At 33.3% G+C, this 16,199-nt stretch overlaps 1 protein-coding gene across 2 annotated transcripts; it reads right to left on the bottom strand.

Annotated features, from left to right (window-relative positions):
• Positions 1 to 4,118: 4,118 nt before the first annotated feature.
• Positions 4,119 to 10,054, bottom strand: LOC134685303 (uncharacterized). Of its 2 annotated transcripts, XM_063544942.1 has the most exons (3): positions 9,796 to 10,054; positions 9,042 to 9,080; positions 4,119 to 6,485 (listed from the first exon to the last, which is right to left on the bottom strand). In XM_063544942.1, the coding sequence occupies exons 1-3, from the start codon at positions 10,037 to 10,039 to the stop codon at positions 5,890 to 5,892; spliced, it is 879 nt and encodes a 292-aa protein (XP_063401012.1). In that variant the 5' UTR covers positions 10,040 to 10,054; the 3' UTR covers positions 4,119 to 5,889. The 2 variants fall into 2 exon arrangements, with proteins under 2 accessions (XP_063401012.1, XP_063401013.1); XM_063544943.1 differs by lacking the exon at positions 9,042 to 9,080.
• Positions 10,055 to 16,199: the final 6,145 nt, after the last annotated feature.

Genomic DNA, 16,199 nt, shown 5'->3' with positions numbered 1-16,199 from the left:
AACTGTTGTCATAATCATCATGTTCCACCCCAGAATATGATAATAACTGGCCATTTCTCGACTTATTAAACATTAAATCACGTTATGTGTGTACCAATGTAGGTAAAATCAGACATTTATTGAATTATCAAATTGGAATAAAAAGTCGTCGATCATTTCATTCCAAAATGTCTCACCTCAGAATATATTCATAGGCTTCTGAAAAGAGTTACAAAGTTATCTTTAAATTTTCCCTTACTAAAAGAACAGAATTTGTCTAACATTGAGTCAAAAATATATTTCAATCTTTAAACTACTATTTTTATCATTTAACTTGTTTCACAAGTAAGTTTACAAATTCTAACTATTAAATATGATTTTTTTAGCGACCATGTACATAATAGTTAAAGGTGCAAGACTTATAAACAGTGATGTACCTAAATGACTATTTCTATTCTACTTTAGACTATATAAATCTGTTTATAGCACCATTAAACTAACACTGATATGAAATATACAAATTAATCTCAGATGTTCTAAATCTACGTATAACTAAAAAAATTATAGTGTTAATTCTACGATTTTGACCAAATATAGTGCAATTATGAATCTTTTTATAGATCATATCACACAGAAATATTGGGTAGTTCGAAATAGTTTAATGAAGAAAAACAATTATATGTTTTCCTTTTGAATTACGTTTGAAACTATGAAATATGAATAATCAAAATAAAATTGAGAATGGAAATGGGGGATGTGTCAAAGAGACAACAACCTGACCGTAGAAAAAAACAACAACAGAAGGTCATCAACAGGTCTTCTATGAAGCAAATTCTCGCACCCGGAGGCGTCCTTCAGCTGGCCTCTAAACAAATATATACTAGTTCAGTGATAATGAACGCCATACTAATTTCCAAATTGTACACAAAAAACTAAAATTTAAATAATTCAAGACTAACAAAGGCCAGAGGCTCCTGACTTGGGACAGGCGCAAAAATGCGGCGGGGTTAAACATGTTTGTGAGATCTCAACCCTCCCCCTATACCTTTAGCCAATGTAGAAAAGTAAACGCATAACAATACGCACATTAAAATTCAGTTCAAGAGAAGTCCGAGTCTGATGTCAGAAGAAGTAACCAAAGAAAATAAACAAAATGACAATAATACATAAATAACATCAGACTACTAGCAGTTAACTGACATGCCTCTATATATATATGTCTACCAAATATTAAATGACACCGCGATAACAAAGAAGGGACACATTTGAAAATAATGTATAATTTAGGAATTACACTTGTAGACTTCCACTATTAAAATATCGAGCATGCATGATAGTGAATAAACATGTATAGTTTACTGAAAAAAATTTAGACCGAAACATAAAGAATATTCAGTTGAATGTGCATTGTATGGTTCAGGCCTAATCACGACAATTCAGCATGCCAATATATCATAACGTTACACAATGATACAACAAGCTAGGATTTTTTTTATAAATTCGAACAATTCTGCCATGTTTGCATTATTTATACATCATCGGTTCTTGGAATCTAATGTTAACATGCTATACAACATTTGTCAAAATAGTATTTATCCATAAACAAGCAAGTGTTATGCTCGTACTTGAAAAGTTTCAATATTTATCTTTTAAATGAAATCCATGAAAAAATTAACGTTTTTCTGAATAAAAATTATAAACTCAGGTCATCTTTATAGCCACGTAGAAAAGATTCTGGCCCATACCAGGATATCGTATTTGAATTGTACCTTGCATTCGATAAAGTCTCACTTTTGAGTAAGTTCGTTCGCTACAAAACATTTGACAGTACCATTTCTGACCGTTTTGCACGAAAAAAATGTAACACATACCATTCGATGTTGTATCTTTGCTACCAAACAAAGATGAAAGTACACAAATGTAAAATACCAACATGTAACTTTTCGTTTTGCTTTCAACAATAAAGAAAATGATACCTTAAAGCGAATTAAAGGTGGTACCCAACACTTTCACTAAAATAAATTTGGCTCGTTTAATTTTCATAAAATTTTGACAAAGTATTTACTTTGACCCTTTAACAAAAATATAAAAATTTTGAACCTACCGTTTTGTCAGAAAAATTACACTGGTTATATAGAAGTTTGACAAACACCAATTTTGATCATTGAGAAGCTTATTATTCCCTTTACAACACAACGTAATTAAAACGTTAAGCTGATTTTACAGAGTTATCTCCCTGTAGTGTTAGGTACCACCTTTGGGTGACCGAAGTTTACCAATGTTTAAATCACGTAAATCAAGTTTAAAGGGGAAAATATCAAGGTAACTAACAAAAAAAACCTAAGAGATAAGTATACCTTGTATTAGTGTGCTGATAACATTCATCGTGTCTTTTCTTTCTAGCCTTCAACGAGCGCATAATATTTTCTTCCCGATTTAGTCAAATGTCTAACTATTTGGCGTAGATTTATGATTTCTGCAGGTTTTTTTCGTGATTGTTTAGTCTCATTTAATGTAAATAGATATAGGAAGATGTGGTGTGAGTGCCAATGAGACAACTCTCCATCCAAATATCAATTTAAAAAGTAAACCATTATAGGTTAAAGTACGGTCTTCAACACGGACCCTTGGCTCACACCGAACAACAAGCTATAAAGGGCCCCAAAATTACTAGTGTAAAACCATTCAAACGGGAAAACCAACGGTCTAATCTATATAAACAAAGCATTATTTGACAGTTTACAACATACTCCCTCATTAATCATTCGTGTATTTAATTCCCAAACAGAAAAGAGGGACGAAAGATACAAAAGGGACAGTCAAACTCATAAATCTAAAACAAACTGACAACGCCATGGCTATAAATGAAAAAGATAAACAGAAAAACAATAGTACACATGACACAACATAGAAAACTAAAGAATAAACAACACGAATCCCACCAAAAACTAGGTGGGAAATACCTGAACGTATGAGAAATCTGCACGTTGATTTATATTTACGATGATGTCCTTGTACCTATAATAACATTTAGTAAGTTTTTTGACTAGTTTGTGATATCAAAAACCCTGGTGTTATAATTATTCAGTAATACATAAATTTATCTCGTTAAAATCTAAAACATTGTTACATACACGAGAGAATCAAACAAGTTGAGATATATAAACACCGTAAGATGGTGACTAGGGAACTCCACCATCTAAAAATTAACGATAGGAAATGAGAAATCATCTCTTTTATCATACATTTTAGTATTAAGCTTTCCGTTAATGATATAGATATATCAAGATCGAGGAAAGGGCAGTGGTCATTGTTAGTATTAGCTTTATTTAAAGTAAGTTCAACAGGATGTTTCTTAAGTATACACACCGAAGTCGTTATTATTTATCATCCAAATATCTAAAAGTATTTAAAATTTTTTGTATCAGATGTTGTTTCGATGGGTCTTTGATGATTTTAGTCATAGCAATCCAAAAAAATAATAAAATGACTGTCAGACGGATCTATAAAATTAAAAAGTCGGCAAACGGTGATTCATTACAATACATAAAACATTCTCAGATTAAAGAGCATAATAATGTAACCAGGAATACACATAACCTGTCTTTTTATTTTATTGTTTAATCGTTAAACTATTAAGTCGAGAAATGCAATCTTCAGTCTAAATCATTAAATCACAATTGCAATAATAATATCTTAAATATTTCTATCTTTCCTTCAAGAAGAAACTGTTATATAAGTTACACATAAAGAATGAAATTCAAAACAGTGTGGCTGTGGCTATTGCTTGACGGATTAAATTCATCCATTGACATTTAATTGACGTATGTCTGCCTGTTTTGTTGTATTACAGTGTCCTTGACTTATAAATCAACTTTTATTTTATTGATACATGTATTTTGAACATGCAGGGGGAAACCAGTTGAAATAGAACAAAATAATCAATGCTTTTTGTTAGCGAAGGCGATAGATGCTAACTTTTGTCACAACAAATTTATAGGTTATTAGAAACAAATAAAACGAGATTGATTTTCGCAATTACAAAGTGTTTTAATCAAAGATCCGAACTGCTTCATATTATATACATGTCTCATGGGCGATCAACCATTTTTTTGTTTTCTTCTTAATTATGTCTCATCTGCAATCAAACCCTTCCTTTACCATAGTAGTATGTGTGAAATGTAAAACCGGCTCCTTTTGTTTTCAAAGATAAATATAATAATCAACAAAGAATGTGGAATGATATGGCTACAGTATTAAATTTTTTGCGCAGACAAGATAAGGCAAGATGAACGTACAAACCGCCGAACCATTATTTTTGGCAAGCCTGTGCTTCACTGGTAGGCAATGAAAGCTACAATCCTCTACGTTAAATGCTAAATAGAGAGATCGTATGAAAAATGAACCCCGATACGAAGCAAATATTCCCCCCAAGAACTCTTTGGTTTCCATTGCAGCTTATTAATTATTAAATTCAAAGAGAACACCTTAAGTTCCAAACTGGGAACAATTCAGGAACCGGTCTCTTTGGTACATTCAAAGAAGACCTAATCTAATCTCTGTGGGAACACAGAAGAAAATAACCCCAAATAAAAGCTAACGTACAATGTGGGGACATGTTCCATTTTCATCTTGCCATATCCCGCCAGCTATACTGTAACGACTATTTATTTTAAATTTACAATAAATTTTAAATGATAAAATACTGAATTAAAAGTTAATGTCTTGTAGAAATAGTTAAATATCAAATGTTTATAATCTTGAAAATAAGTCCATCAAACAAGAATTCTATGCAGATAAACTGGTTTCTCATCCACGGACAATAAGGCACTGTCTTTTCAAGCTGAGCTGTTTATAGTCCAGTGGCAAGTATATTCTTAGCACAACTCCTCTGCATAGCTGCATCTTTCACAACAAAACCTGAAACAATACAAACACAGCAGCAGAATTTTTCTTATCTTTATTTTTTGGTGGTGGATGGGGAGGGAGGTAGGAATTTTCGTTAGCTATGTTGGCAGTTTTGTACTTGAATGATAACGCATGAATGACGTCACGAAATGACGTATTATTGATGTGATTAAATTAAGAATCAATTAGGATTGATTCCGGAAAATGGAGTTAAACTTTTATTAAAACAGTTTATCCTTATATGATAAACTTAATTAATCAAAGATCCGAACTGCTTCATATTATATACATGTCTCATGGGCGATCAACCAATTTTTTGTTTTCTTCTTAATTATGTCTCATCTGCAATCAAACCCTTCCTTTACCATAGTAGTATGTGTGAAATGTAAAACCGGCTCCTTTTGTTTTCAAAGATAAATATAATAATCAACAAAGAATGTGGAATGATATGGCTACAGTATTAAATTTTTTGCGCAGACAAGATTAGGCAAGATGAACGTACAAACCGCCGAACCATTATTTTTGGCAAGCCTGTGCTTCACTGGTAGGCAATGAAAGCTACAATCCTCTACGTTAAATGCTAAATAGAGAGATCGTATGAAAAATGAACCCCGATACGTAGCAAATATTCCCCCCAAGAACTCTTTGGTTTCCATTGCAGCTTATTAATTATTAAATTCAAAGAGAACACCTTAAGTTCCAAACTGGGACCAATTCAGGAACCGGTCTCTTTGGTACATTCAAAGAAGACCTAATCTAATCTCTGTGGGAACACAGAAGAAAATAACCCCAAATAAAAGCTAACGTACAATGTGGGGACATGTTCCATTTTCATCTTGCCATATCCCGCCAAATGAGTGGGGCATACCCACTCACTGCCAAAGAAATTACCCCTGAAACAACCCCAAATTAAACTGATTGGTGCCCTTTAAAATCCCGACCGAGTTTCACTTGTTATTAAACTAATCTAAATTTAAGACAATTCTCATAATAATATCAATTTCACTGAGGAAAAACAGCTGGTCCTCCGGATCTCATGAACTGTTCAAGTGCTCCTTGTAAATTATTCAGATAAATATCATTACCAATCTTTGATAAATGTGTTCCGTCATATCTAAACAAATTACTTTCTTTAGCACGTATGTTACTGTGCCTAATTGCACATCCACCGATGCTCAAAACTAAGTTTTTGACCCGGAGGTTTACTCGTTTACGAGCCCTTTCAATAGCTTGACCACAATTGGCATTGTGCCAATACCGTCTCATTAGTATGTCTGACCATATTATTTTTAAAGCTGGATACAATGCATGTAACCGAAGCAGGTCACATTCTATATCACTGAATAATTTCTCTGATGTCAATATACCCAAATCATTAGACCCAAGTTGAATAACAAGGAAACTCGGAAGGGGGCGGTTAATCAACCTTTGTTCAAAGACTCTATTTAAATCACCCCACTTCATACCCCTTTGACCAATCCAAACCATATGAGCACCTGTATTCTGTAGGCCAAGGTGAAGTCCCCCAGGTCTAGACGAAGCTTCTTTATTGGCCCAATATACTATGGATGATCCTATTAACCAAATTGATTTGACACCTACAATTGATGAATGTATTATTTCTTTTCTTCTTGCGTTTTAAAAGTAAAGCCTATATGTTTAAATGTTCAAACGGATGTATTTTGTGTAAGCATCCGATGTCCAACGACCCCATTTCTTTAATGTTTCGTCATCTACTCCTAGCCTTTTAGCTTCAGTTGCTCCCCCGATTCTGAAAGAATGTGCTCTGAAATGTCCATTGATTTCGGGGAATGACAAACTCTTTTGTAAAATAGACGAAAATTGATAACGAGTGAGACTTGATCCGTCAAAATGTATGTATAAATTACTCCCGGACGAAGGATATCGAATTTGTAAAAAAATCTTTAGTAAGTGAATGGGACACAAAGATTTGTCGATTTGCTCACTAATAATCAAGGTTAAAGAAGAATGTATTTGATCTGTTTTGGAACTACGTATACACAGACGAAGCTCTTCTTTGTGGTCAAATTTGACAACTGAAACGTCAGCTATTTGTATAACATGTGCCCCTAAATCAGTTTTACTTTCCGCAGCTATTTCACCCACGCGAAGTAAAGCGAAAAAACTTAGACTAAAAGCTGAAGCGAACATGGCGGATTCATACGACGAAAAACAGACACGTTGGAGTGACCTGATTAATTTCCGCAATAAATCAATTGAAATTGGTACCCGCAAATCAGTTTTTTTGGGATTTGACCTTTTTAAACCTTCTAATGTTTTTCCTACTAAAAAGGATTTTGTACTATCTGTTAAATCTTGAATCTTATGTTGATAACTTATTCCTGACATATATGTTAGGACAGTAGAGGCTGACAGACCCTTGAATGAAAGGAAGGCAATGTAAAATATTAAATCGCTAAGCGGGGCTGGCCAAATATCATGTAAGTTGTATGCTGATTGCCGTGTTGTAGGTTTTCCAGGTTTTTTGTGCCATAGAACTGGTAAGAAGATGATTTAATTCAATTTCTAAAACGTCCAAAGGTGGTCTGGAATTGCTGTTCTGTACTGATCTGCTTCTGGGCAAAGGTTTCTGAAACGCTGAAAATCACAACGGGATAATGAATCGGCTATGGTATTTATTTTACCAGGAATGTGTTCTGCTTTTAAAACAATATTATATTTTAATGTGGAAAAAACTAGATTCCTGATAAGGGACATAACTCTATTCGACTTAGAAGTTCTCTTGTTTATGATAGTCACAACGGCCTGATTATCCACATAGAAAATGATTCGCTTGTTTTTAAGATGTACTCCCCATATATGAAGTGATATGACAACTGGGAAAAGTTCCAAGTAAGTAATGTCCTTCAATAAATCAAGTTCTGTCCATTCTTTTGGCCAACAACTTTGTGCCCATTTTCCTTGAAAGTAAATGCCAAAACCTTTGTTTTGACCCCCTGCACTGTCTGTAAACAGTTCAAGCATATCGTTGGAAGTCCATAAACTATCAATCATGACCGTAACTCCATTATATTGCTCTAAATAAGAGGTCCAAACTTTAATGTCCTCGCGCATATTACATGATACCCGTACCCTGTGGTGTGCTTTTCTTATGTTACAAGTAGCATCAATCAATCTTCTGCAAAAAGCCCTTCCAGGTGCGATAACTTGGCATGCAAAGTTTAACAAACCGATCAGGGACTGTAACTGGCGCAAGGTTACCTTTTTTGAATGAAGAAACAGCTGCAAAGTTTGTTTTAAATTAGTCAGTTTTTCCCCAGGGAGCCTCATTTCCATTTTTAAGGTATCAAATTCAATGCCTAAAAAGGTCAAAATTTCTGTGGGTTGAACAGTTTTGTCTTCGGCTAATGGAACCCCCCAATCTGAACAAATCTTCTTGAATGTTTCTAGTGTTTCCTGACAAGTTGTACTATTTGCTTCACCTCCAAAAAGGAAATCGTCTAGGTAGTGAAGTATATTTGAATTTCCACTGGTAAGTTCCGTAACCCAATGAAGCGCTGTTGAGAACTTTTCAAACAGCGAACAGCTGATTGAGGCTCCCTGTGGTAAACAACGATCAAAATAATATTTACCATCAAAAATGAAACCCAACTGGTCAAAATCTGAAGGTGAAACCCTTAATAACCGAAATGCACTTTTAACATCGGACTTTGAAAGTTTTCCGGCTATTCCTATATTTTGTACCAAACGAACAGCGTCATCAATTCCCGAATACTGCACAGAGCAATATTTCTCATCTATAAAGTCATTCACAGAGTAGGGGATAGGAAAGATTATGAATTAAACGGTAATCTCCGTTCTTCTTTTCGGCCAAAAATATAGGAGAAATGCGTAGAGTTGGCAAAGGTGGGTGGTCAAAAGGACCGGCCATTCTACCTAAAGTAATCTCTTTATTTATTTTTTCTCTAACAAGATCTGCATGAATAGTCACACTTTTGGAATTGTCTGCATTAACAGGTAAACGTGAACCGGAATATTGTAATTAAAACCAAATCGTAGACCATGTATAAGTTCGTTGGCTATTACTTTAGACGGATAAAATTTTAAAGATTCTTCTACTTCATTCACACAAATAGGGGAGTATCCCAAAGAGTACAACTCGTAATCCTTACCTCTTTTTGCAGGCCCCAATAGGGTGGTTTCCAGAGCACCTGAAACATTTATGTTCAAATTTACATGCTGCCCCATAAGTACATCCACCAAAGTTGTAACCCTTGCACGCTGCCGTGGGTCTTTGAACTTGTTCTGGTTTAGTATTTTGGACATACTGTGATCCCTTATGACCCCCAAAAGAATTAGTATCTGAATAAGCAAATCTTGGAGGAGTAGAGACGTACATAACCCACAACTCCATGTCTAGCTCTGCCCAAGACGATTGAGGACATATTGCCTTACGAAGGCGGTATTGTTCATCATATATAGCCCAACCTGAGCCATACCCTCTAGATGAAGCTAGTCGAACGTTAAACATGTATTTCAGGAACTCTTGACCTTTATTGGGCCATTTTTCTAAGACTATATCCATGAAGATGATGAATGCAGATGTCCACACGTGCAAATTTGTAATGGTGCTCTGTTTTTGTGGAGTTATAGTTAATAACCCCCCTTTTACTGAAAGATCGCCATTTAACTGGGAGTCTGTGGCTAAATCTTTTGCAGATTTAAGTAAAATATTTAAATCAATATATTCTCCGGCCCAAATCTTTTCCTTAATTTTACCCGGTATATGGGCACCTACAGAGTCAAATACACTTGATGTGTACACTGGTGATACACTTTCATGTACGATCTCTAAATTAATACCCTGTGAATAACCCCTATTACATGTATTATAATCACTTAAACCTGTTGTATTGTTAAACATACCGGATGAAGCTATATGTTGCCTAGGTACTGGGTTTTGACTTGGTGGTGGGGTCTGGTCTATTACAGGTTGGTCACTGCCACTGCCACTGGCCACAGAAATACTGCTTAGATCAGACTGGAATGGTGCCGTCTCCTTGTCCGTGCTTTCTGATTGTTCTGGTATGGTCTCTTGTGTTTTCTTCTTTTTATTTAGTGATTGTCCTGGCATCCCCCTAGGTTTTCTCTGTCGTTTTGGTGGTTTCATGTTGCTGCTGTTTAAATTCGTTAGCTATGTTGGCAGTTTTGTACTTGAATGATAACGCATGAATGACGTCACGAAATGACGTATTATTGATGTGATTAAATTAAGAATCAATTAGGATTGATTCCGGAAAATGGAGTTAAACTTTTATTAAAACAGTTTATCCTTATATGATAAACTTAATTATTTTAAAAACGCCATTTGCATAAGGTGTTTTCGAATAGCTATTTTTTTTTACTAAAAGTACTTGACGACAGTCTTTTAAGGTGGATGATGAAAATGCATATCTTCGAAAAAATATATGTTTGTGTGTGTGATAACTAGGGTTTTTGAAAAAAATTTAGTCTGCCCTTTCACGAAATATTTAATTAGAATTTTTTTTCGAAATAATTCCACCTGACAACCGATCACACAATAGTTTCAATGTGAATCAAAGCAGACATAGTCATTAACTGATGCTCATTAGCTAGTAGGTACATTTGTTTTTTAAAATACGACTGACATATAATGATCATAATGGTGCTATGTAGATAAATGTATCGGTTTTCAAGGGCAAAATTGGCAGCGCGTCATCCCTACAATGGCTGCCATTTCTACGATTGTGAAAATGAACTTGCGTAATTGGGGGATAATTTTGACGAAGTAGAATCCTGACTGCCGGCTTCCTATCGATACGTATATCTTATTAACCATACTTAATTAGATGTTTACAGATTGCAATAAAAGTCTGGGGAAAAGGTTTATAATTGAGTTAGTATAAGCTTTGACCTTAGTTTACCTAATATATAAAGGCGGGAGGGGAAAATTAAATCGCTACCTAGGGGTTTATGTCCTTGACAATGTTTTTTTTTAAAGTTTGTACTAATGGTGGTATTAGTCCATTGCTCAAGGTTAGGTGAGTTCAGCACTCACAGAAGGTCATTAGTTCTTGTTGATGGTTGTCTGCATTGATCTTCTAAAATGTCAAAGATGATGTCATGTCTTTGACTTTTACAGATTGTACTTTTAATATATGGTATTATTTGTTAGTTGGAATTATTTCTTTTGGTAGTTGTTTTTATTCTTAGTTTTAATATTAAACTTTATAAATCCTTGACTACTGTACCTGTTTTGTTTATAGTTTAGATCAATGGTTTGTAATAAAAACACTTTTAAATATTAGTGGGAGCGTTCATGACTCAGAAAGGTTAGTTCTTGTTGACTGTTGTTTACATTTTTTCATGTTTTAGTTTAGTGTTCACTTTGAAACAAGACTAGTTTGTCTTTTAAACTGTAGAATATGTTGTCGTTCATGTGACTTTTAAAGATTGTACTTTTAGTATATGGTATTATTTTTTCTCATTGCTGAAGGTTGTAAGGAAGTGACATTGTTTTCTGTTTATTGTGCTGCTATAAAATTGTCAATATGTCCATGCAGATTGCACAACAGATACCTTTTGGGATTTACTGGCGTGACTATTCAACAAAGTGTAGATTCAAAGAACATCCTACTGGCATCGAGAAAAACCTCCAAAAGGCGAAGAAACTGACAGTGATGGAGTAACCTTTTTAACACACCAACACTATCATAGGAATACTGACTTATGTATTTGTAATGACAACCTATTCCAAAAGAGTCATATTAACGACAAAAATAAATTAGTTGATAATGACAAGTGTGAATCTGGCCAATTAAAGAAGGGGGTTCCTAACAGGATACAAAGAGGGTTCCTTCCATATGTCTCTATTCAAAAGCATTAATCAGCCAAACAAGGAATGATGATGACCAATTGGTTCCCTACTGGCCCTAGTTCAAATATATATGACGTCTTGAAAGGCTTTTTTTATTTTTTGCTTTGACGCCTGACTGAGATGCTGGCACCATAGCAAAATAAAAATAAAATATATGGCTTTTTAAGACATCATAATTACTTTGACCACCGATCCCTCCCTGGACGAATCCACCCCTGTATTATGGAAAGATTCATTTTTAAAACTGCCTAATATGCTTGGCATATTGGCGAGGTATTATGTGCTACAATGAACACTTGTATGACGTTTTAAAAGTAGTCTTGATATTCATTCTGCTTATTGACTTAAATTATGTCTTTATCATGTCCATGCATTCGAATGATCCATGCCTTTTTGTAAATAAATTAGTTTTAACATTTAATCTTGCGTTAATCTGGGACAGTAGTGTAACAGTACAACATAAGAACACACATTAAAATTCAGTCATGTGTCAGTTGAGGTTTAACCCATCAGATTGATACAAAGCAAAAATATATCAAACAAAATCAGACATTTGATGTGGTAGGGTTATTATGCATCCCCACATAGTTATTAGCAGTGGCAATTGGAAGGCATTTTGGAAATTGTATACTGATTGTACAATGAATTTTCAGAGATATATTTAAAGGGAGGAGGTGGGGTAGGGAACCATGAGACGAACAGTGGTAAAATGTTTAATCATTAACTAAAACGGGTTAATAATGTCAAAAATATTACTGTAAATACTGAAATAATAGTGATGTTTTATTATTGCGAGATATGCGACAGGTTTATAATCGCAGTAATTTAAACTCGCATTTTTAAATATCTATATGAAATCGACAGGATTGTTCTCAATATGGCAAACATTAAAAAAATTTGTTAAAACTACATTACATAAACGCTTTGTGTGGACGTAGCGCGGGTCTGGCTTATAAAAATATTGTTTAACCTGTTACCTTTTGATGGCTATGATTCGTTTGTTTCTCTGTCCTATATTTTCTCCTATCATCTATTTATTTATTGTGACCCTTTTGTGTAATGTTTTCATTTGAATGTTATAGTTAACACTGCAATTGAAGCGGAGGTTTGGCATGCAACAAAACCAGATTCAACGCACCATTTTTTCATAAAATGTTCCAAGTCAGGAAAACGATTATTGCAACATTATAGTTCGTTTCTGTGTGTGTTACGTTTCGGTGTCGTGTGTCTGCTGTGTCGTAGATCTCTTATACTTGATATGTTTTCCTCAGTTTCAGTTTGTAGCCTGGACTTACTTTTTCTATCGATTTATGACATTTGAACAGCGGAATACTTCTATTGCCTTTATTTATACATGCATACAATAATTTCTGAATTTTTAGTACTGGGTATAGCTTTGTTTTAGTTTCATCATGGACTTAGAGTCAATCAAAGAATCATATTAGAGTTCCTAATAAACATGTATAGTGACCTAAATTTTTACTTGACACTTGATACTAGTATAGTAATGAAACATGTAGTATATCAATATCTAGTGGATATGTTTGTATAGAGCAATAGGGTTAGTGATGAAAAAAATAGGTAGCCTTGCCCTACATTTTCCACATAAGTGTCAGAGTTATGTTTGTTTGCATAAAGGTCAATATCTCGGGTTAAAAATTGTATAGCTTTATTACTTAACCAGTGAATAAATTTTGGATAGTCCAACATGATTTAGCAAAGTACACGGAACAAATAAAATTCATAAAGTACTGTTTTGTTTATTTACAGAAATGACAGATTTTAATATTGTTTACAATGTAGTTGTAATTTATTTTTTAGGTATATTAAATTGGCAGTAAACGATATCAAATTTCCCTTCATTCTTTTTTTCCTTATTGCACTTCATCTTGATTTCTTTTCTATAGGTTTTCCATCATCTTAATTGTTGTATGACACATTATCATCATAGATATAGGAATGCAGAAACAAGATGGCGTATTAACAGCGGAACTAACTGCCACCTGCAGGTTAAAATGGTATATTTCATAATTCTGATAGCACATTAAAATCTAATGTAATGGCAAATTCAAAACCTCAAACACATCAAACAACTGACAAACAACTGTCATATTCTTGACCTGTTAGAGGCATTTTATGATGTAAAAAATTGTGAATAAAACCTGGTTTTAAAGCTAGCCAAACCTCTCACTTGTATAACAGTCGCATGAAATTCCGCTTTATTGACAACGCTGTATGAACAAAACAAACAGACACAACAGACAAAAATGTTAAAATAGGGTACAACAGTCAACATAGTGTCATAATCTTAATCACAAAACAAAACTACAAACATGTAACAAAGAAAAACAAATAGTCATATAGACAAAGCAAACAAACACATATTAAAGACAAAATATTAAAATTTATCATTTAAAAGACACAACTACGGGATGTATAATTACCAAGCCACGTTAAATGAATATCGCCAAAAAAAAGCTAGACAGTAAAAGTAATATTCAAAACTACAAATAAAAGAATACTACAACGCGTTATTAAGATGATAAACAACGTCAGTACATAGAATCTATACTTCAAAATCATCGTGTATTATTTGAGACGTTAATACGGAATATGTATCAACAACGTCTGTGTACCTTCCGATGAATTTAAAAAAAACAAGACGTGTAGTCATTGAGGTTTAAATCGATTTCTTGAAACATTCGAAAACCTTAAAATTTTATGTTGAAATAATTTATCAATTTTGAGAAGAATTGTGAATCTTGTCTACAACAAAGCAAAATTTGATAGTGTACAAAACTGTTTCCTTTATCAACGGTAATTTACAAAAACAAATCTTGAATTTGGATAATAATTGAACACGGTGCTTCTTAAGCTGTTCAATATTATTTTGCAACAGTTGCACCCGTATTGTATAAAATATATATGTCGTGTCTGCCCAAAAGCAAAAGAGACGACGTCGGACTGTAAACCATATTTTCTATTTGCATACAAATTGCTACACAGGCATGAAACTGTATACATGTTTTTTTAAAAGAAAACAAAAATGAACAATAGCAAAAAAAAAAATTAGAATTTTATGTTAATATTGATCAAATTGAAAGTGGTTAAGACAACTGGCTGAACGATATATATACTCAATAAGTTATTCTTGTGACCATTTAAAAAATTAAAACGTTTCAAACATCAATGAAACACAATGAGTCAGTAACGTAAGTAAGTCCTTCAATTATTTGGTTAAAGAGGGGGGCATAGTTAGCAACACACAAACTTTTAAAAAATCAAAAAATAATTCAAATTAATAAATATACATGTCATAAATACATTCAACAAAATTACTATTTAAAATTTTAATACACAAATCCAAATTACTACGAAATTGTATGACAAAAATTAAGACAATCGTAGTATTCCGGTGTTCAAAAGTTATAAATCGATTGAGAGAAAATCAAATCCGGCTTGACAAAAACTAAAAGCTTACATTACCTGAGAAAAGTATAGTCAGAAAGGGGGAGAGGCGGTTGTATCTTAGTTTCACGATAATAAATCATTAGTATAAGTTTTGCATTTCATTTATTTTTGTGTTTCAGTTATTGTACATTTTGTTGATGAGTTGAAATGTAATATAATATATTATTTATTATTTATTTAGATAAAAATTAAAATGCTTCAGCTTTTGTCGCTTCATGTGTTATGATTATGATTATAAAAAAAAAGTGATTAATTAATAGCTCAGAATCACGGTTGGTACGGAATTTAGTTTTATTTGTATCAGAACCTGGAATAAACCAAAAGAACAGGGGCGAAAGATACTAGAAGGGACATTCGAACTAATCACTCGAAAAGAAACTGACACTGCCATGGTTAAAAAAATAAAAAGACAAATAGACAATTAAAAGTACAAAAGACACAACATAAAAAACTTCACGAACCCTACGTAAAACTGGATGGGTGGGGGTTTAGGTGTTCCGAAGTAATAAGCAGATCCTGCTGATTAAAGGTTTTAATAACCGTCTAAAAATTAATCAACTCTAATAAGAGAACATTTATTTTTATTTATATGTATTTTTTTGTCAACAAGTAATGATCCATTTAACCTCAAAGTGATTTTTTACCTCATTGTACCACAGTATTCATACAAACGTTATTATTCCGAATTCAGCATCCGATAAAAATTATGTGTTATTACTGATACTATGTTTTATCTGTTTGATGTTTGCTTTATCATTTTATTGTTTTGAATAATTATTACTGAAAAGGGAAGTTGAAACTATAATACACAAACAATACAAGAAATATGGGATCCTTCCAAAAATAAAAGTAATATCATATTTACTTCAAAATATGCATGATCAAATTACAGTATCATACAATTGACTGACACACGCTATATAAATATGTGTATATATATTGATACATTTACTATGAATAC

Source organism: Mytilus trossulus, chromosome 9 (assembly GCF_036588685.1).
Source record: "Mytilus trossulus isolate FHL-02 chromosome 9, PNRI_Mtr1.1.1.hap1, whole genome shotgun sequence".
In the NCBI taxonomy this organism is placed as follows: domain Eukaryota; kingdom Metazoa; phylum Mollusca; class Bivalvia; order Mytilida; family Mytilidae; genus Mytilus; species Mytilus trossulus.
This window is presented reverse-complemented; position numbering and strand designations above follow the sequence as displayed.

Excerpts from the sequence above, each read along its gene's own strand:
- LOC134685303 (XM_063544942.1), bottom strand. The coding sequence starts at position 10,039 with ATGAAACCACCAAAACGACAGAGAAAACCTAGGGGGATGCCAGGACAA. Across the intron at positions 9,081-9,795 it reads GCAACATATAGCTTCATCCG|GTGCTCTGGAAACCACCCTA; the intron begins GTATGTTTAACA and ends TAAATGTTTCAG. Across the intron at positions 6,486-9,041 it reads ATTGGGGCCTGCAAAAAGAG|GTGTCAAATCAATTTGGTTA; the intron begins GTAAGGATTACG and ends CATCAATTGTAG.